Genomic DNA, 23,451 nt, shown 5'->3' on the forward strand with positions numbered 1-23,451 from the left:
GGTTCTAGGTCTCTCTGAGTTAGTGTCTTTTCCTTTCAAGAATTTTTCTATGGACCCTCTTTTGTCCTGGCCTTTCTTCATTATCCTAAAACCTTAATTTGGGGAGGGTCTAGTTCACAGGTGCTTCAAGTCAAGATACCTAGAGGCTTTACTTACTGAGTGCAATATCTCCAGATGGCCAGTAGGGGATGCTGGTGGCTTTCTCTGTGACCTTGATTGAGGCCTTCTTCCTTGGCTTAGAGGGGGTGTTTGAAGCTCTCAAATATTTTTCTTTTCAATCCATAGTGGGCTATATCCTGGGATGAGGTGATCACTCTCCCTAATGTCAGCTGAGGTGGTTCTGCTGCTCCCACACCTGCACCTGGGGCAGAGGTAGTCTGTACTTGTGTTTGTTCTGGGATGAGGCTTCAGTTGAAATGGAGGTGTTCCTCCTGACCAGAGGGCCTCAAGGATTGATATCTGCATTTCTCCTGCTCAGGAACTCTCCCTCCAGCCATGCTGGCAAGCTCCAGATGTTCAGCACAATCACCAATGCCTTTGCTCCCTACTTGACCCAAGCCCCCATGGTCAACCAGGCTCTAGCCCAGCCTCTGATCAAGACGGTCAAGTTCTCAGTCCCTCAGGTTCCCGGACTCCCCCCACTGCTAATCAGGTTAACCCTGCAGCTGAGCCAGGCTCCCACTCTCTCACCAATCCTGTGCTACCAGTAGAGTTTGCCCTTTGCATGGGGACTCAACCATGATCTCAGGAGACAGATCCTGAGGTCAAAGTTCTTGTACTGGCTTTTTCCTTTCTGGGTTTTGTTGATCAGATTTCTGTTAAGGGTTGTGTTTCATATAATTTATAAGGGATGATCAGGAGATTTTAGAACTGTGCCTGTGTTCTCTCAGACATCTTGGCTGGAAGTCAGATAAAATTGACCAAAAAATAAACAAGAAGGAAGTTAAGGAAGTTAATACAATTTAGATAGATAAATCTAATTATAAAATAACCAAAAAGGGAGAGTCAAAACAATGAAAGAAAATTATAGATCTGTCTCCCTAATGAATATAGATGCAAAAATTTTAAATGAAATCTTAGCAAAGCAATTACAACAAGTTATCACTAGGATAGTATACTATGCTCAAGCATAGTTTCAATATTAGGAAAACAGCTTACTTAATTTTATCAATAATAAACCTATTAAAATTATATGATTTCAAGGGTGGCTAGGTGGCACAGTGGATAGAGCATTGGCCCTGGAGTCAGGAGGACCTGAGTTCAAATCTGGACTCAGGTACTTAATAATTACTTAGCTGTGTGGCCTTGGGCTAGCCACATAAACCCAGTGCCTGGCAAAAACCTAAAAATAAAATATGTGATTTTATCATTAGATGATGAAAAAGCCTTTGACAAAAGAATATCCATTCCTACTAAAAAAAAACTAGAGAATGTCAGAATAAATGGACTATTCCTTAGAATAATCAGCAGTATCTATCTGAAATTATGAACAAGCATTATATGCAATGGGGATAAGCTAGAGGCATTCTCAGTAAGATCTAGGTGACACAAGGATGCTAATTATCACCACTACTATTCAACATTGTGTTAGACATGTTAGCTTTAACAATTAGACAAGAAAAATAAATTGAAGGCATTTGGGAAGGAAGAAACAAAACTCTCACTCTTTGCAGATGACATTATGGTATACCTAGAGAATCCTAAAAAAATCATCAAAAAACTACTTGAAATAATTAGTTACATTAGTATAATCACAGGATATATAATAAATCCTAATAAATCCTCAGCATTTATATATTTTATATAAATTTTATATAGTTTACATATATATTACTAGCAAGATAACAGCAACAAGAGCTAGAAAGAGAAATCTCATTCAAAGTAACTTCAAATAATACAAATACAAATACTACAAAACACTTCTCACACAAATAAAAATAAATACCTGGGTAAATATCAACTGTTCATGGATAGACCAGGCTAATATAACAAAAATGGCAATTCGACCTAAGTTAAACTACTTATATATTGCCCTACCAATCAAAAGTCCAAAAAAATTATTTTAATGAGTCAGAAAAAATTGTAAGTAAATGCATATGGAGAAATAAAATGTCAAGAATTCCCAGGGATTTAATGAAAAAAAGTGCAAAAGAAGGTGGCTTAGCCCTACCACATCTATAGAGTCCATGTTCTGGAATAAAAATTCTCTCTACCATAAAAATTCTTTCTATCATAAAAACTTTTGGGAAAATTGGAACTTAGCCTATCAGAAACTTGGATTAGCCCAACATCCCACACCCCATACCAAGATAATATCAAAATGGGTACAGGAAATAGACTTAAGAGACAATATTATAAGCAAACTAGGAGATCAAGGAGTAGTTTACCTGTCAGATCTTTGGAAAGGGTAGCAGTTTACAACCAAGGAACAGATGGAGAACATCACTAAAAATAAACTAGATAATTTTGATTACATTTAATTAAAAAGCTTTTGCTCAAAAAAGCCACTGTAACCAAGATAAAAAGAAATATTGTAAATTGGGAAACAATTTTACAACTATCATTTCTGACAAATATTTCTAAAATATATAGAGAACAGAGTCAAATTTACACACACACACACACAAAAAGAAAACAGAAAATAAAAACCAAGCCATTCCCCATTTGACAAATTTTCAAAGGATATGCAGAGGTAATTTACAGATGAGGAAGTCAAAGTGATCCATAGTCACATGAAAAATTGCTCTACATCATTACTGATTAGAGAAATGCAAATTAAAGCAGTTCTGAGATATTGGCCAATATGATCAGAAAGGACAAGGTCCAAAGTTGGAAGGGGTATGGGAAATCTGGGACACTAATACATTGTTGGTGGAGCTGTGGGATAGCAATCTAGAATTATGCCCAAAGGGCATACTCTTTGACCCAGCAATATCTCTGCTGGGTCTATACCCTGAAGAGAGCATGAAAAAGGGAATATTTGTACAAAAATATTCATAGTAGCCCTATTTGTAGTGGCAAAGAATTAAAAATTGAGTGAATGACCCTGAATTGGGGAATGGCTGAATAAATTCTGTTATAGGTATGTTATGAAACATTATTGTTCTCTTAGAAAGCAGGAGGGATAGGAATTCAGAGAAGCCTGGAAGGATTTCCATGTATTGATTCTGAGTGAGTTGAGCAGAACCAGAAGGACATTGTTCACCTTAACAGCAATGTGGGGGTAATCAACCTTAATGGACTTGCTCATTTCATCAGTGCAACAATCAAGGACAATTTTAGGGTATCTGCGATGGAGAACCCTATCTAAGGAAATAATTATGGAGTTCAAACAAAGACTAAAGACTTTCAATTTAAAAAAATCTGACTTATTATGTAATTTTCCTATCTCTTAGTTTTTACTTAAGGATATGATTTCTCTCTCAACACATTCAGTTTTGATCAAAGTATAGCTTGGAAACAATGTAAAAAGTATCAGATTGTCTTCTGTGGGGGTTGGGGGGAGGGAATTGGGATTGGGGGAAATTTGTAAAATTCACAAAATAATTCAATTTTTGTCTTTTAAAACAATAGGGTATCCTACCATGGAATTGCTGCTTGATTGGGTAATTTCAAATAAGTTTCTCATTTTTATTTTGTATATTTCTACAAACCACCACCTTGGTTTCTGCTTTTATAGACTCATCCTAGGAAAAATAGTAAAGAGAATAGGAAGTCACCTTTAAAATGAAAATTTTAATATAATGTAGTAGGCAACTCTGAAATTGCTCATGGAAACAATGAAGAACTTTATTTGATGTTGTATTATTGAAATTCAATCTAATTCTTAAAATAAAAACATCTTTTCTAAAAAAACAAAATTCAATCTAATTCTGAAAGCACTTTTTGAGATTCTACTATGTATCCAAAAAGAAATATATAACTTTATATATTTCTGTAATCATGTATTTCTAGGGAAATATATAACATAGTATTCAGCTTTGATGATCCTTTAATACAGTTGAAGAGACAATATTTCAGAACTTGAAAGTGATTTAAAAATTATAGAAGATGATTCATGACTAATCACTAAATGAATATATTTTTAAATGATAAAATAAAAGATTTACTATACAATAAATGATATTAATGTTCAAGAAAGGAAAGAGATCAGAATTGTTTAGACCTATCAAGTTTCTGTTATTGGGAAAAAGAAATCTTATAAGAAGCCCTGAAGATCAGATTAGGTTAGGGGGAAGGTTAATGTAGAGGTTGAAAACAGAACTTCCCCAAACTCAGGAAACAATTTTCTGTGAATACCAATATTTTGTCTCATATATTATTTAGGAAATCTATTGTCTGTTTTACAAATTTTTTTTAGTGGAAGGACAAGGAACCATAACGTAAAACCATGAAGAGAGATGAATAGTGACAGGGAAACTGTTAGAAAGGACTATTAAAGGGGCTGCCAGGTGGCACAGTGAATAGAGCACCAGCTCTGGAGTCAGGAGTACCTGACTTCAAATCTGGCCTCAGACACTTAATAATGACCTAGCTGTGTGGCCTTGGGCAAGTCACTTATAACTCCATTGCCTTGCAAAAACTTAAAAAAAAAAAGGACTATTACACTAAATTCAAAAAGCCCATCATAGAATCCAGAATCCTAACTCCAACACTATCTCTGTGCTGTTGGGAAAAATTACTTTAACATTTCTATATCTATCTTTCTTATCTATAAATTGAAGGACATTGACAATATTTATGATCTTTAGTTCTAAAATTAAAATTCCCATACTCTACAACTAGGCTTTATTGAGATATCAGGTAAATTTCATATCAAAAGTTGACAGTTTCTTTAAATTAAATGACTAAGTTTCTACTCTCATTTTTCAGACATTGTAATAGTGAATTTCTAAAAATTCCTTTTAATACATTCATTTTATAAACAGCCTTCACAAATGGGTACAGAGTGTTCAGAATCCCTTTAGAATCACATGGCTTAATAACGTGGTACAAATGTCAAGCCAGTGAGCTTAACCGAGATCTGTCAAAAAGTAACATGTGAAGGGCAATTTACAAATATATCCACATCTTTCCTCAGTGGGTAAGTCAATGCTATACTTTGTTCCAAAGTAGAACTCACACAACAAGGGGAAACCAACACAAGCATCTCAGTCCACAATGGGAAACCAATTGCTAATAACCCCATAAACCATTATTGCATTTTCTTTACTGACAGATATCAACACTACTTCTGCTAAGGAATGAAGGCACAAAAAATTTCAACCAACTCCATGATTTTCCCCATTTATTGGGGTAAAAGTTGTCAAAGTCCCTTTGATATTTTTATTAGAAAAGCAAAATGGCACACTTGACAGTTAAAATTGTGTGTGCTTTTACCTTACAATAAAGCCAAAAAGGATAAAAAAAAGTTTTAGAAAATTTTCACAGAAATGCATTTCCTTTCAGTAACTAATTAGGATAGCCCACCCAAACCCCAAACTACTGTTTTTTCGAAAGTTTCCAAATGACCAATTATCATTCCTCTCATACCTAGGATGATGTATCCATGGAAACCTTGAACTTCTAATGACTATCAGTTGGCAGGCTCAGACACCAGAGTGTGATTTATCACTAGTCTGCTTCAAGAATAACACTCAGGTCTGCCAGTCTGATTTAGGTGTTTTTTGCTAATGGTAACTTCCCACCAAAATCTATCTAAAATTGATCCTAATATTGCCCTGACAAAATCCTATGAAAAGGTAAGTGTGGCAACTCATCTTGATGGACAAGAAAGGGAGTAGTGTTTTCTCTTCTATTTTGGTGCTCATAATGACAAATTAAAGTTATGATATAAACATTTTATAGATTTTGCAATTTTCCTAGCCACGTGTAAGAGTGTATATACTTCTTTCTTCCACCTCAGGGGTGGTCTGGGAATCATTATTGTCTGTAAAACGATGTTTTCAGCTTCCTCATTTCCCTGGTTACTGTGTTTTCCTTTTGTCCTTTTGGTGTGTGAGGACTGACCTTAGCAGGGAGTCAGCTGTCTTCAATATGGCAGGTCATCTATCACTGACTCCCCAGGCTGTCTGCCTTCCATTTAATCTTACTTGTAATTTTCCAGGGGAGGTTTACAAAAGTCACAAACAGAATTTTAATGTTGTAAAATACCTTTGAAGATAGTAAATATTTCCTTTTTCATGAGGTCAAGTTATAGCTCAACTGCCCCCGAAAAGACAGAGACATTTTGCAAGTTGAACTTCATTTTATTGAAATGGTCCCTAAAGTCAGTCATTTGCATTGATCTAAGGACATTATTCTCTTGAAACAGAGGTCCACAAGGATATACATATGCATTTCAAATCAGCAGATGCTTGGTTCTTGAAAGTTTTCCTTTGCTTATACAGCCAAAATATTAATTTGTTTCATAATTGCAAAATATTCACCTCACTAATTTGCAAATGTATTCATTATGTATTCCAAACACCATCCCCAGAAACTAATGGCAGAATTAATGGATGCTTCAGGCTCCCATTGAGAGGAAAATAGAAGTCCAAGGAAACTCACTGATAGAGGAGAAAGTAAATGCCCCTAAATATTAAAGCAATAATGACTTTCCTAGATATCTAGATAGATGGACGCTTGAAATTTTGAAATCAGCTAGCAAGTAAACACTATAAACTAAGCAAGACTGAATCACAAATTAGTTTGGTAAGTGAGCTCTTGTTTTAATTATTTATGCTAATACTTCATAGCATTCACAGAGATAACAGATATTTAGTGAACCAGGAAGGTTATTGCAAAAATCTCCTTCTAGCTTCAGCAGAGAAGGTAAGACCAATGGCATGATCAAAATAACAAATAGACATGATGATAAACTAAGTCAATTGTCCAAATTCTCTGGTTGACTCCAGATTATATGTGGGGAAAAGATCAGAGAATCATAGAAAGCATGAGATGAAATGAACCAAACTGATGCATTTATTTTGGGCAATAAATAGTATATGTTCTAGGGCAAAGAAAGTGATAACTATGTTCTGCTCTACCCCACTCAGACCATATGTATAATATTCCCTCCAGTTTATATCCTCATATTTTAGAATAGACTTGATAAGCTGGATAATATCTAGGGAATACTCATCTTGGGACTAGCACATGGGGGGAACTAGAAAACCTCATGTACAAGGGATAGTTAAAGGAACTGGTGAAATAAGTCAACATTGGTAAGATAGCTGACTTCAAATATTTGAAGAAGTATCTTACCATTTTACATAAAATGAAGATTAGACTTTTTATTCTTGGCCTAAAGCAGAAGAATAAAAAAACAAAGTACAAAAGTTGGAGAGACTTTTTAAGTTTGATCTAGAAAAATTATCTCACAATAAGTATTATCCAAATTGTTTGTGTTGTTTCTTAAGTATTGAGTTCTCCATTCAAACCAAGACTTGTCAGAGAAGTTATAGAATTTCTTCCTTCTATAGGACATAGGAATGGCTGGTCCCTCCATCCCTTTCAAAAACATAAGAGTCTGTGATTGTAGTTTTCCCACTTTTTTTTTTTAACAGAAAAGAAAATAGTTACAAGCTAAATGGGTTAGTAACTTGACAAGCAATTTCCAAATTAACTTCTTTCAGAATGAAGCATAGGAATAACTTTAACAAAATAAAACCATTTATGGTAATCTTAACTGTTCATTTCCATTGACAACAGTCATGACTGCCCAAGTGAAATAGCTTGGAGTTTGTCAAAAATAAAGTGTAGCAATCTAATATGGGTGACAAAAGCTGCTCCCTTACTTGAGGAAAAGGGTAAATCAGATGTGCTCATAATGACAGCAATTTTCCTACTAAATAGTACAATTAAATCCTTTTTCTGTAAAATAATAATAATAATAATAATAATAATAATAAAAAATTATCTTTTACAATAAACTAACAACAGGCATTTATTAATCAAATTACTGTAAGCTAAGTTCTAAGTCAAGTGAGGTAAATACTTTCCTAAGAATGACCTTATGAGAAAAAAATAGTGAAAGCATACCAGATTTCTAGAGGAAAAAGTGGAGGCTAATAGAGGTTATTTGTCAAAGCTCAATTTTCTAAATGAAAAAGTCAGAATTTGAAGCCAAGAGTCTACTGACTGTGAATCCAGTGTATTTTGAATATACAGCTTCATATATCATATGTTTCATCTTTATTTCTTCTTTTTAGCTTATTTGACATGAAAATATACCCAATAAGACCAGCTTCTTTCCCTTTATTCTTTCACAAAAATTATCAAATTTTAGTCTTAAAGTTCCTGCCAAGCATTTCCTTCTGGTTGCTCAGCCTTGTCTATTGAAAAAATAAATTCTCCCTCAGTCAAGAGAGGTTTTTGGCCTTGCATAGTTTGTACAAAAAAAAAAAGCAGACAGGGACCATCTGCTCCTGTTTCTTCTCTTTGGGTCATTTTGTTTTTCCTTCATAGAATTCTACACAACGAGGGCTGTTTTTTGAATAGATTATAGTTGTAATCATCATCACAATAAAGTCATATATGCAATTAATTAAGAAGATCTTATTTAGAGATATAATACTTCTCTGCAGAGACTTTAAGTGCTGCCTTTTAGTAGAAATACTAGGCTACTTTATTATTTTATTAGGTTTAGGGGAGGACTGGGAGCAAGAGTGGAAATCAGAAGAAGACACACTTTAGTTCATTATCAGAAAGATCTTATGAATAATTCAGATTATCCTAAATTTTACTGGACTGTCTCATAAAATAGGAAAACTTCAGTCTTTACAAGCAAAGAGAAGAAGTTAGATAAGCCATACAGAGTTTTCAGTACTGGATAGGAGATTTGACTATACCATGTCAAAGATTTTATGGTTTCACAATTCTGTGATTTTCTGATTCTGTAGTCCAATTTTACACAAAACAGTTCATTAACTCAGGAAAATTATTGCTGGAATGAGTCAACAAAGTTATTTTCAAGTTAGGCATGGTAAAAGGAGAGATTCTGTATTTGGGAAATGGTAAGAGGATTTCTAAAAGATAAGATAGAAATAATCCTGCTTAAACATCATCACTGGACCTGATGTTGAATTTGATCTCAGATGTTTTATAGGAGCAGTCATAGAAAAGATAAATCAGGAGCCATCTTGGTATCATTTTGCCCTATGCTCTGACATGACCAGAAACTTGAAGAGAAAACAGGTGTTGCTGACATGGAGGAACAGGCCATAGAAGTTGCTGCTATTTAACAGACTGTCAAATTTCTCTTGCTCATAGAAACACAACAGGGTCCCAAGGCAAGGAAGCAGAGCCAAATGTTCCCTTTCAGAATAACAGAATGTTTGAGTTTTGAAGGATGAAAGGTAGAAGAGGGTAGCAAAACCCTGAACATGCCTTTTTCCCCCCTTTTTTCCTGTAAGTTGAAAAAACAGTCATCTGTGCAATCCTTTGGATCTAGACACAATATTTCTTATGTTTAAAGAGAAAGGAATATGTGGAATTGTTATTTTCTATAGAGCAATTTGTCAGTGAGTCTCCCAAAGTGTTATCCCAAGGCAACTTCAAAATCAGCCCAGTTAGCATCTTATTCCGCCCTTTTAGTTGCATCTAACTCTTTGTGAACACACTTGTGATTTTCTTGGCAAAAATACTATAGTAGTTTATCATTTTCTTTTCCAGGTCACTTTACAGATAAGGAAACACAGACAAACAGGTTTTAGTGTCTTGACTAGGTCTACACAGCTAGTAAGTATCTGAGGCCCTATTTGAAGTCTGATCTTCCTGACTCTAATCCCCATGCTCCATCCACTGTTACCCCCAACTGTCCATATTAAACACCTAATGATGATCTTATTTGGCCTTCTTTCTAGAAGAAGTCCATGACATCAGGGAGGTGATGTCATGACAAGCAAGTGAATTGGATTTGAGTAAGGAGCTACCAAATTAGGTTAACAGGTTCACTTTCTCCTTTCAAAATATCACAATCCAGTGACCAGATATGAATCACAGTGACTGCAGATGCAAGTCAATCAGGGTTAAGTGTTCAGCACTGAATTTCATAAGAGGCTGAGTAAGTTGCTTTAATTCAAGGAGATTCAGTTTCTTCATCTGTAAAATAGAGTTTGAATAGATGATCTCCAAGATATATTTTCATGCAAACCATGGAGGAAAGAAATATGAACTAAAAGTAAGGAAACATAAATTCTGTTTTGGGATCTTTAACTACCTAGTTGTATATTAGATGACTATTCTACCTCTATGAACTCTTTTTTTTTCTTTAGGGTTTTTTTGGGGGGCAAGACAATGGGATCAAGTGACGGGGTCAAGTGACTTGCCCAAGGTCACACAGCTCAACAATTAGCAAATGTCTGAATCCAGATTTGAACTCAGGACCTCCTGACTCCAGGGCAAGTGCTCTATTCACTATATCACTTAGCTAACCCCTTCTATGAACTCTTATTTCTGCTCCTCAAAAGCATAAAGAGGTTGGAAAGATAAAGTGCTCTTCTAGCATTGAATTATATAATGACAATATCTTCACCAATAAGCAAATTTTGGACTACTATTAGTAGTAATACTAGTGTTTATAGTTATAAAAAAAGATTTTGAAAGTATTTAATGTTAATATATAAAAAAGGACATGAGACAGGATGTTACTACATAAAAGTCTGTTTCTATTTGTTTACTCTGTCTTTTTATGTAAATTTTGATATTCAGGTTTCACAGTGCCTCTGTGCCTTGTCTCTTTTTCTCTTCCTCTTTTGTCTTCCTGGTTTTCCCCATCTGTCTCTCACTCTTGATTTCCCCCCTACATTTTGTTCTCTCTTTTCTGTGTCCCTCACTTGATTGGACAAGACGGATAGCTAAGTTATCTTTTGTCTTTTTCTTCATCTCTATTATCAGTTGCTGTTGCTTTCAATTTAATAGGACCACATGTTTCTTGTATTTTCTTTATTTCTTTTTTTTGGCAAAGCAATGGAGTTAATTGATTTGCCCAAGGTCATAAAGCTAATTGCTTGAGGTCAATTTTGAACTCAGGTCTTCCTGACTCCAAGGTTGGAGCTCTATAGACCTTATGTTTATTATGTTTCATTTAAAATAAGTAAATGAATAGAAGGAACATTTTACATTCAGTTGATCTTTTCTGTGCTTCAGTGAGTTTCATTAGACCTTTCCAATCATTTGACCAAGGAGATTTTTTTTAACTTTTGGGAAAAAAGCATTATGAAGAACAAATAACTTTTTTACAATGGAAGTTTTTTTATAAAATTGAAATTCCAAGAATCCTGGCAGTCCCAGGGTTAAGCAATTTTTTTTTGTTCTTTTCTTTTAATCTTGGAGCTTTTATGACTCTCTTTTTAATCCTTCACAGGCATTTATATATTCTGAAAAAATTCAAAATACAATGGATGTATAAAATAATAGGATTTTAGCATTTAGAAAATGAATGAATGAACAAACAAAATAGTAAAAACATTTTCTTGTTATATATTAGATTCAAAGATATTTCTTAGGACTGGATTTCTTGAAATAATTGATGTAATAGCAACTACTTTAAGAATTCTAGACATTCCAAATTTTATATCTCTTCCTTTTCAAAACTCTACAATATAGGTAGGACTGATATTCCTCCATTTACTGATGAGAAAATGAAACATAAGATATGAGCTAGCATCCCCTTTACATTCTTCATTCCTATTTCCTAGTTACCCTACACTAATTAGTTATGTGTTAGTTCTACCAACTCCTACGGTGGTTGGGGGATCATAGGCAGATATAATTTCCACACACAAAAAAAGAATGAGTGGGAGAAAATAGGGGAGAAAAGAAAAAGAGAGGGAAAAGGAAATGAGAGATAAAAAAGATAATAAGAAAGAGAAGGGGGATGGGAGAAAGAAGGGGACCAGAGAAGGAGAAGGAAAAAGAGAGGCAGAAAAAAAAGTTAGATAATAATGACAGGAAAATGACTAGGGGTGAAGAGATCTGGGTCCCATTCTTGATCCACCTTATATGTAAACTTGAGAAACTCACAAAACCGCTTCAAAGTTGTTTCCAAATTTTGGAAATGAGGGAATTGTTTTTAATCATCTCTAAGGTTTTGTTCACATTTCAAATTCTATGGTTCTAATATGTATTTATAATTTTACTATAACTATATCTATGTCCATTTGGAGGTCTCAAGATAAAAGAAAAAAATTATTGCAGACATTGTTTGCTCTTGACAAGTGTCTCAGTATTAACCTTCTTTTTGCCTCCTTGTATCAAATATTGGCTGCCATGGCAACCTTATCCCTTTCTCTTGCTTTTGTCCTTTCCCTACCCCCAACCAATTCACCAGATTTTGTTGGATGAAAAGCACAAGGCCTTGGAGACTTCAAATATTCCATTGAATAAAATATCTTAAACTTTCTGCCCTAGAGCCATTTCTATTGCCATAGCTCAGAAAGTGCATGTATATCATTCTATTTGTTATCTCTTGCTTTCCTCTTTGTTAATCACTATCTCCCCAGAACAGCATGTGAAACAAAAGAAGTGGAACCCAGTGCCTTTTACATAGTTGCCACCAAATATTTACTGACAGATGAACTGAATCCTTTCCACCAAAGGTTCCATTTTAAAATGCAATTGCATGAAGATGAGTGTTTTAACTCTATTCTATGGATATGAATGTCAATTCTCATTCCATTGTTAAGATAAGAAATTAAGCACTAGGTCATTGAGGAATAAGTTATCAGACATGGTACAAGCAGGACATGGAGCTTATTCAAATCACTTGATCTCAGACCTGGACTTTTGCTTTATCCCCCATGTCAATATGCCTAGACTTCTTATAGTCACAGAAATTTAATAAAAATTATCATCAACATCATCAAGAGCAAAAAGAAATAGAGAAGTCCATTGTAAGAGAGAAAGAAATGTGACATGCTTGTACAAATAAAAAAAACCTGACAAAGAAATTAGTATATACTATGGCATGGATTACCCCTCTATTATGAGCTCCCTCAACTTTCCCTTTCGAAAATGCTTATACATTTTTTTCCATTTTCATATTACTAAATAAGATTGAGTAACTGTAGTCATTTTATTAGACTTTCTGAAAGCCAAATGTAGTCCTGTTTAGTAATTTTGATGCAGACTGCCTCTTTGAAGTCCTTATTCAAAGACAATGTGATGCCTCACATTCTCAGAAATAGAGTGGTGGATCAGTGGAACAGTCTTGATGCAAAAGCAGTAGATGATTATAGCAATCTGCTGTTTGATAAACCGAAAGAGTCCAGCTATTGGGATAAAAACTCCCTCTTTGGTATAAACTGCTGGGAAAATTGGAAGTAAGTATGGAAGAAACTTGAAATAGAGCAACACCTAACACCCTTTACCAAGATAGGATCCAAATAGTTACATAATTTACACATAAAAACAATAGTATAAGCAAATTAGAAGATCAAGGACTAGTTTACCTGTCAGATCTATGGAAAGGGGAGCACTTTATAACTAAGGAAGAGTTGGAGAACATCACCAAAAAACAATTAGATGATTTTGATTAAATTAAATTTAAAAGCTTTTGCACAGATAAAACCATTGTAACCAAGATCAAAAGAAATGTAGGAAATTGGGAAACAATCTTTACAACTAATGATTCTGACAAAGGACTCATTTCTAAAATATACAGAGAACTAAGTCATATTTTTAAAACAAAAAGCCATTCCCCAATTGACAAATGGGCAAAGGAAATGCAAAGGCAATTTACAGATGAGGAGATCAAAGCAATCCATAGACATATGAAAAAATGCTCTAAATCATTAATTATTTGAGAAATGCAAATTAAACCTTCTCTGAGGTACCAACTCACACCTCTCAGACTGGCCAATATGACCAGAAAGGAAATGATCATTGTTGGAAGGGTTATGGGAAATCTGGGACACTATTACACTGTTGGTGGAGCTGTGAACTCATCCAACCTTTCTGGAGAGCACTTTGGAACTGTGTCCAAAGAGCAACAAAAATGTGCATACTCTTGATCCAGCAGTACCACTACTGCATCTATACCCTGAAGAGATGATGAAAAAGGGTAAAAAAATCACTTGTACAAAAATATTCATAGCATCCCTCCTTGTGGTGCCAAAGAATTGGAAATCAAGCAGAAGGGATGGGAATTCAGGGAAGCCTTGGAGGGATTTGCATGAATTGATGCTGAAAGATTTGAGTAGAACCAGAAAAACACTGTACACCCTAACAGCAACATGGGTATGATGATCAACCTTGATGGACTCACTCATTACATCAGTGAAGCAATCAGGGACAATTTGGGGCTGTCTGCAATACCATCTGTCTCCAGAGAAATAACTGTGGAATTTGAACAAAGACCAAGGATTACCTTCAATTTAGAAAAAAATAAATCTTATTTTCTGATCTTGGTAACTCTTATACTTTATGTTACTATCTTAAGGATATGATTTCTTTCTCATCACATTCACTTTGGATCATTGTATACCATGGAAATAATGTAAAGACTGGCAAATTATCTTCTGTGGGGGGGATGGGAATTAAGATCATGGGAAAAATTGTAAATCTCAAATAAAATCTTTATAATTCAACAAAAAGAATAAAAAGACAGTGTGACAGAATAAACACTGACTTTTGAGTCTAAAGTTTCAGGAGACCTGTGTTAATACACAGATACAGCTACTGACTATGTGACCATGGACAAGTTATTTCACTTGTCTGAGTCTCATTTTTCATCAATGTAAAATAGGAAGTCATATTAAATAAAAGTTTGGTGAACTGTAATGACCACTGACAGATCAATGGTGACCTGGTTTCATATCTCTCTGATACTTATAGTTTATGTTATCCTTTTGAATACAAAACTATTCTGACATTAAATATCATCATATATAAAATGTTAAGAATAATAATTTTAATACCTAACAAAGTTTTGGTGAGGTTCAGATAATATATTAGATGTATAACACTTTACAAACTTTAAATCATATTATAAATATCAACTTTGTTTTCTCTGATCTCAAATTCTCATCAATTTTAGAATGACTATGTTATTTATTTTCAGTTTAACAATACTTCTTAGTTCTTGTCCTTTGAATCTTTATAGTACAAAGAGGAGAAGAAGGATGAAAAAGAGTAATTTATTTATCCTGAGCTCTGCCCAGTCAGACCTGGACAAAATTTTATAATAAAGTTAGTCTTTAAAATTCTCAATATTCTCTTCTATATTCATCTCCCTTTTTAATTGATGCTCTTTAAACTTATTCAACTTGCCTTCAAATTCTAATGTTTTTAGAACATTAACATAAACAATACTAATGCTTTTGGAAGGTCTTCATGTTTCAAAAGTACATATTCCCCTACTGACTGGAAAAATCTAAGCAAACTAGGTAAGCAAGCACCTTTGGAGTGACACAGATGTCAGTACTAGACCATTTTGTTTAACATTTTCACCACTGATGTTCTCTGCCATTGATAGGCCAAAACTTGAGTGTGTGTGAGCACATATGAGTGGGCATGGATGAGCTAAAGTTTGCTAAGAAGAGGATGATATCTTCACATGTGTGCTGGAGCTAGCTCTAAATAGCTCCTTGAAGTCTTTTGTTAAATTTTCATTGCATTAGTATGTTGCAAATTAGTAAATTCTGCAATCATAGATTACACTATTGTTTTAGACTTAAGAAAGTAATTAAAAATATTAGCAGAGCAAATTAAATTTTTCTCGCATATTTTAAATAGAAATTGTTATTAACACTTGATATATATGTGTGTGTGTGTGTGTGTGTGTGTGTTGTGGATAGACAGATAGATAGATTGATAGATAAATAGGAAAGATTTCTGCTTATTATAAAGAGAAATTTCATCACAATTAGAGATAGTTAAAATGCAATATGAGGGACTTCCAGCCAAGATGGCGGAGAGAAGACAGGCACAGTTCTAAAGTCTCCTGATCTCTTCCCCATCTATCACATGAAACAAACCTCTTAAAAGAAATCCAAGCCAGGAAACCCAGAAAGAAAAGCCAGGAGAGGAAAATCTACCTCAGGATTTGTCTCCTGCAGAAGCCTTGGCTGAGTACCAACGGGTGAGTCTGAGCTCTGAGGGAAGATCAGCCTGGGATCAGCCAGATCAGCAGCTGAGCCAGAGCCGGGAGTCTGAGGGCCCAAGAGCAGGACCTGCTGGATCAGCAGTGGGGCTGGACGAAGGGGGCTTGGGTCCGCGGGGAAGCATGGGCGCTGGTGTTGGTGCTGTCCCCCTGGAGCTTGGGGAGGGGGCCAGGGAAAGGTCTGGTGCAGGAGAGCTGTGGATACCATCCCTGGGCTCCTCAGGCCTGAGAAACTCTGAGTCCATGCCTCCATTGCACAGAGGCCTCTTCTCAAACAAATGCAAATTACTTCTGCCTCAGGCCCAGGTGTGTGAGCAAAAGAACCAGCCCAGCTGAGGAATGACCTCAGGCCAGGTTAAAGCCCACCACTGATTGAAGGCAAAAGAATTCAATAGCTTCAATTCCCTCCCTCAAGCAAAGGGAGAAGGCCTCACAACCAAGGTCACAGACACTCCACAGAAAGCAACCAGCACCTCCTACTGGCCAGCCAGAGAAACTGCACTTAGTAAAGCCTTTAGAGATCCCAAGCCCAGGTGAACCAGCCCCACCCAACTCAAGGTCTTAGCATAATGAAGAAGGGTCAACAGAAAGGTGGATCCATAGAAAAAAGCCATATGAGTTCTTTGTTGCATTATTCAACCAATTTTTAGTTATAACTGACTCTTCATGATTCCACTTAAGGTTTTCTTAGCAAAAATACTACAGTGGTTTGATATTTTCTTTTCTAGTTCATTTTACAGATGAGGAAATTGAGGATCACCCAGCTAGTGAATGCTTGAGGTCACATTTGAAGTCAATGAATCTTTCTGAACTCTGGCACTCTATCCAATGTGCAACCTAAAATGAGGTGCTATTTAAGAGGCATTTATAAAATCACTTGTCACAAATATTGTGGAATTTATTCATGTCTAAGGAAGGAATTGAACTATTTGTAGTGGTGAAGCAAAGGAGAAGAATGAGTTCAATATTCAAGTATATAAAAAAATATTCTTTCTTGTCCATCCTTCTCTCCCTCTTTCTTTCTTCTTCCTCCTTCCTCTCATTGCCTTAATGGCAGAATGCGTATAAATAGAAATTGTATCTATTTTGACCAGAAATCCCAAGGGTCTTTTCTTCACAGATTAATTTATTGGACTTGGTAAAAGAGACTATTTTGCCCCACTGACCTCCCACTGACTCCACGGCCATCTCCATTTGTCTTGTTCCACATCTGGCCACTGGACTTTGATGAATCTAGAGAAGAGAGTGAATTTGAGAGTGAGATTGAGATTGAGATCCCCCCCCCAAAAAAAAAGTCCAATTCATTTACTAGACATGGCATCACCTTCCCGATGCCTTGGACCTCTTCAAGAATGAAGGGCAAATAAAAATAGTGGTACCCTACTTTTGCAGACTTCTTCCTATTACTTATTCTACTCTTTAGAGTAGAAAATCTCTTCAGTCAAGATCTTGTATAAAAATTCCTGTATTTTCTTTTCCCTCCTCTCTGCTTTTACTATTTCCTGTCTACTGAAAACATACACACACACACACACAAACATGCATATACCTCACATACACCCTTTGGGTGTTGAACCATTGCACAACTGAAAGCATTTCTTTATCGTCCCAGATAAATAAAAATATATTCTCCCTTGTACTTCCTGGAAAACTTTATTGGAATCTCACAAGTAAACAAGTTCATTTGTTTATGCTTGTGGCAAATCATCTGTATCAAGATCTTAGTTAATCTTTGTATATTAACCTATCTTCCATTTTTACCTTCAACTTATTACTCAGCACCAAATTCTCAGCATTGCTGGTGCAGTATTAAATGTTGCATTGAGAAGGAGAAAATTACATGTTAAAATGAATTCAAATTCCTTGTGCAAGTAGCTAACAAATGAGGAAATAACTTTTTAAAAACTTTATTATTTTGACCAAAGATATTCAAAAAAAGCTATAGCACTATCCCTGGTACAGGTAGAAAGAGAAGGTAAAGTTCTTCAGATCTATTTCCAAAGAAAATATAAGTAAGAATTAAGGAATGCAAGTCTTCTGATACTTATATTATTAAATGAAAATGTTTTAGGTCCTCAAATCTTCAAACTCAATAAAGTTTTCACTGTGGTTCTCATTGACAACAAAACTTCCTTAATGAAAACAAATGTGGCAGGGTGAGAGAGAGAGAGAGAGAGAGAGAGAGAGAGAGAGAGAGAGAGAAAGAGAATAAAAAGTACCAGAGATCCAAATGAGTGCCCATATAATATACTAAATTTCTTAACAGGACCCAGTAGGCTCAACTGAGAGAAAATTTTGCTTGCACAGCTTCCTATGAAAAGCGAAGCCTATCTTTCTGGGAATCTCTCTCCTTACCCAAGGTTAGCAATTATAAGCTATTTTAAAAGCATAACTGTCTTACTTTGTATCATAAAGTATGATAAAGCTTACTAGGCAATTGACAGATCTGCAACTACCTTTCTAATGTTCTTCTAAAAAATTTTGTGTGTTTGTATATTCGTGTATGTGCATACTCATGCATCTGTAGTTTAATCATGCCAAATATATTCCGGTAAAAACTAACTTTGAAAAAAGTAAGAAAATGGTGAAGTTTTGAAAGTCAGCAAATTATATCAAATCAAGCATTAATTGGTAGACATTCTCAAAGGTTCCCACTGGCAGCTGGGACCCAGACTGAAATGGCCTCCCTTTGCAGTTCTGCCCCAGTAGTCCCTTCACCCCCATGCATCTGTGACTTTATTCTTAGGTCTCCTCTGGCAGATGGGTAATGGTATTTCAGGGAATAATTGGTAGATGCCATGGTACTTTTCCTCCTTATGAAAGGTCACTTACATTAAGAAGATGGTACTCTTGGGTCATCAGATTTTTCCTATTTCTCATCAGAACCTTTTTTCCAATTTTGGGTGGGGAGAGGAGAGGTAAGATTAGAATTTATCCTTGTATAATGTAAATAGTATTAACTAGAAAGACAGAGAACCTATACTTGAGTCCCATCTTTGATATTTGCAAACTGTGTGACTTTGCAAACACTTTAGCCCCCTCAAAACCTCAAGTTCTTTATCTCTGTGATGGTTACCACAATATATTTACTACATACCTGTCAATACTATTGTGAAATAACTTATTTCTATATATTAAAGTCAGGTATATTATTGATGTCCCTAGTTCAGACAGTTAATAACCATGTTTCCATCTCTAAAATACCTTAAACTTTCAAAGTTTCCATTTTTGCACCTGCAAAATAAGGATCTAAATATTTGCATTATATGCCAATATCCTTTAAGTGAATTTCAGCTATTGTGCTAGCAATCTTGATATCATTACTTTAGAGTTACTTAAGTGTTCTTTTTAGAAGCTTCAATGTAATTGAAAGAGCACTGGACCTGAGAGATGTGAGTTCTAGAATATCCCTGGCAAGATACTCAGTCTCTAATATTGGATATCCACCTCCTTTCTAAGGGCTTCAGTTCTGTCATCTGTAAAATGTCTGCTTTAAAGCACGATTGATTCAACTTCCTAATCCTAAAATTCTATGACTCTTGAATAAACTTCCTATACCTAGGTTTGTGGTATAAATCCTCTATAAATTGTGACTTTAGTGGTAAAATATTTAAACTCCATGGGCCCAATGTTTTTAACCTTTAAAAGAAAAAGTTGGCCAAAGTTATCTTTCAGCTCTACAAATTTAATCTATGATCCGGCCATGATTTGTGTGTTAATTGCTTGTAAAAAGCCCTTTCCTTTTAGGATAATGAACTTAAATGAGTATGAGAGTTTGTCTGTCTAGAATCCTAGATCCTGAGACAGAAAGACTCTTATTGAACTTAAAAAAAAAAACTTTTCTGAGTAGTGAGTGGGGTAGGGAAATCACTTTAGATCAAAGGAATAGGCATCTAGATTTAGAAGACCTATCCTGGAGAACTGGTTAGATAGTTACCAGCTGGGCAAAATATTGTAAACATGTTAAAACTTAGTTTCTCTTTCTATAAAATCAGGCTACTAATATTTTCATTATATATCGACAATAATAATGTTGCCATGAGCCCTGTGTATGTCCCTCCCCCTCAAAGAAAAAAAGTTTAAAGGAGGAAGGAATTTTAGTTTGTAACAAAGATTAAATTTTGGGAATGGAAACTCATTGCATATATATATATATATATATATATATATATATATATATATATATATATATATAAATCCAGGGTATATGAATGCCAGAGATTTTAGTATAAGGGAGACATCAATATCAAATAAGAGATTTTATAAAAGAGAATTACTAAAGTTAGATTTTGAAACTATTCTCTGAAGATGTGATAACGGAATAGAGAGACAAGGATGAAGGAAGAATGGCACTATGCAAAGAACTTTATAAATATTTTATTTAGTTCTTACAACAATTTTGTGAGAATAGGCTGTTATTTTTCCTATTTGAGAAAGGAGGAACCTAAGGCAAACAGAGGTCAAGTGGTAAACTGAGAAGCACCCATGTAGTAAATGGCTGAGACCAGATTTGAAATCAAGGCTTCTTAACTCTGGTTCAGTGGTCTATCCATTGTGACACCTAGCTACCCCTAAATTAATTTACCAATATCAATATAATAGTAAAGTCTATGATTTATATAGTAATTACTATATGACAGACAGTGTGCAAAGTACATTAAATCATTTTATTCACAACCCTCCCTGAGAGATAGGTACTATTACCATTCATATTTACAGATGAAGAAACTGAGGTAAAAAAATGCTTAACTAATTGCCCAGTGTCACATAGAAAGTGAATTGAATCCAGATCTTCTTGACTCCTAGTGGCCTATCTCTTGTTTGACCTACCTGCCCAGATTCTAATTTTATTTTTTGCCAGGCACTGGGGAGGGGGAGGTTAAGTAACTTGCTCAAAAAGTCACACAGCTAGGTAATTATTAAGCATCTGAGGCCTGATTTTAAGTCAGGTCCTCCTGACTCCAGGGCCAGTGCTTTATCCATGGCTTAGCTGCCCCTTCTACATCCTAATTTGTAAATAATTTCTATTTTGCAGTTTTTAGGACCACTAGTAAAATATGAATGATATATTCAGAAAGAATAGTCTGTGATGTTAGCGTAGGCTTCCTATAAAGTTGGGCAGTTGTGAGGCACAATGGAAAGAGTGCAAGGCCTAGAATTAGGAATAACTGAATTTAAATATGACCTCAGACACTTACTAGCCACATAACTCTGCCTCATTTCCATCACCTATAAAATGAATTGGAGAAGGAAATGGTAAACCATTCCAACTGTTTTGTCAGCAAAACACCAAAAGGCTTCATAAAAAGTGGTGCAGGACTAATCAATAAAATTATAAATATGAAGAAGGCACAAATGAGAAGAGCTAAGAATTCCTTACCTTCTGTGTTGACCATTCACAAAGTTCTAAGATAGCAACAAAAAGGGGAGAGTCAAAAAGAAAGTGGTATCTACAATAACTGGAAAATTATAAGTTTTTAGAGTAGATTTTCATACCAGGTACCAGAATGAAAGTGACTTGGATGTTAGAAGTCACTTTAAGTGTAGTTCAGTGAAAATAGAACTGGAATTGAAGACTTATTTTCTAGATCTGATTTTACTTCATTTATATGGGTCTATTATTTCCTCATCTGTAAAATGAGGCACTGAATGACCCTTTGTATGATGTGCTCATAGGATTTAAAGCTGGAAAGCAACCTTGAAGATCACTGAGTTTAAAGAATTCATTTTATAGATAAGGAAACTGAGAATAATGGGAAAGTTATATGCTCAATGTAATGTTCTGAGAGTTCAAAAAGGAACAATGAAACTATCATTTGAATTCTCTTTACATAAATTCAAACATGCCCCATCTCAAATTATTCCCTTCGAAGAGAAAAGTCATTAATATACTTGTTGCTTAAGTAAATAATAATAATTTATCTCTTTTTTGCCTTAGGTATCAACCGAGGAAGGCTTGAGTCTGGCCCAAGAGTACACCTGTGCATTCTTTGAGACATCAGCAGCTCTGCGTTTTTATGTTGATGATGTTTTTTATTGCTTGGTGAGAGAAATCCGCAAGAAAGAATCCATGCCATCACTCATGGAGAAAAAGGTGAAAAGAAAAGACAGTCTTTGGAGAAAATTAAAGGGCTCCCTGAAGAAGAAGTGGGAAAACACAACATGACCCCTAAGTCTATGACTGACTGAATCATCCTCTTTTTCTCTCCAGAGCTGATCAGTCTGACAATTACAGATGTAGCAATTCATTATACAACCTTTGATTCTCTGCATTTTCCTCCTTTTTCAACTCTGCTTATAAGTAAAAGCAAGATCTGCATATCTGTATTTCCTGATTCTGTTTTGTCTTTAAGATTTGGATGGATTTTGTCAATTAACTATAGATATGCTGTTTATTTTTGACACTATATCACTAAATAAAACTGATATTCCAATTGCCTCATTTCCCTTTAAAGAGTCTGGTTTCATTTGGTAGGCTGTCAAGTTATGGAGGAAATATTCAGAATCATGGCTAGAATGATAAAAGACTAGGGATCTGCTGCTCCCTGATAAGAATGGGATTGTTTGTACACTAAGAAGCTCAGTAAATAATAAAGAAGCCCAGGAATGCATTCAAGATGAATCTCTCTCTCCCTATTTTTCCTGAAGTGTAACAATCACTGAACCTCCTTCTGGAGTGCTCCCCAGATGAGCCTCAGGAATGCCTATGGGAATTATTGATAGTACACACTAGTTGGGGGATTAGTGGAGAAAGTGGAATTAGCTCAGTCTTGCAGATCCCTTCCTTCTCAGCAGACTAGTTTCTTGAGAAGGAATTGTTTGTTTCCTGGGAGAACAAAGGCTTTTAATGATGGGGGTTACTTACTCCTACAGTGCTATAATCTTACAAGATTAGAATGCCTGTGGCAGGGTTGTTCCTATATATAAATGAAATATAAGACTACCTGAATATAGTTTAGATACAACTTAAGGGAGTACTTCTCTATAAATGCCTAGGATTATTCACTTTGAGAATTGCCATTTTTCCTAAGAGTTTACCGTTTTAAAGATTCATAAAAGTTAATTGTGAGCAGAGCTAAAGCTAGAGTTCAGCGGCCTTTGTCTGAGGGCACTGAAATTTAGAGGATTCTGGCAGCACTTGAAGGTCATTAACAACATGAAGACAAATGATCTTAATATTCATTTAACAAAAGGATTGACTAAAAAAACAACAAAATGCTTTTCTGAAACACTTTGTGGCCACTTTTGCCTTTTGCTTGGCAAAAATACTGGAGGGATTTGCCATTTGCTTCTGCAGTTCATTTTACAGAGGAAGAAACTGAGGCAAACAAGGATAAGTTACTTGCCCATTGACATATATCCAGTAT

General features: G+C 35.2%; 1 protein-coding gene across 2 annotated transcripts in view; it reads left to right on the forward strand.

Moving 5' to 3' along the window:
• The window catches only part of RIT2 (Ras like without CAAX 2), a 548,346-nt gene extending 525,832 nt beyond the window's left edge, over positions 1-22,514 (forward strand). For both annotated transcript variants that reach the window (XM_074204070.1, XM_074204069.1), the window contains one exon: positions 22,023-22,514. In XM_074204070.1, coding sequence (XP_074060171.1) covers positions 22,023-22,250 — 228 coding nt within the window. In that variant the 3' untranslated portion in view covers positions 22,251-22,514. The remainder of the gene's footprint in view (positions 1-22,022) is intronic.
• The last annotated feature ends 937 nt before the right edge of the window (positions 22,515-23,451 follow it).

This window comes from Macrotis lagotis, chromosome X, assembly GCF_037893015.1.
Source record: "Macrotis lagotis isolate mMagLag1 chromosome X, bilby.v1.9.chrom.fasta, whole genome shotgun sequence".
In the NCBI taxonomy this organism is placed as follows: Eukaryota; Metazoa; Chordata; class Mammalia; order Peramelemorphia; family Peramelidae; genus Macrotis; species Macrotis lagotis.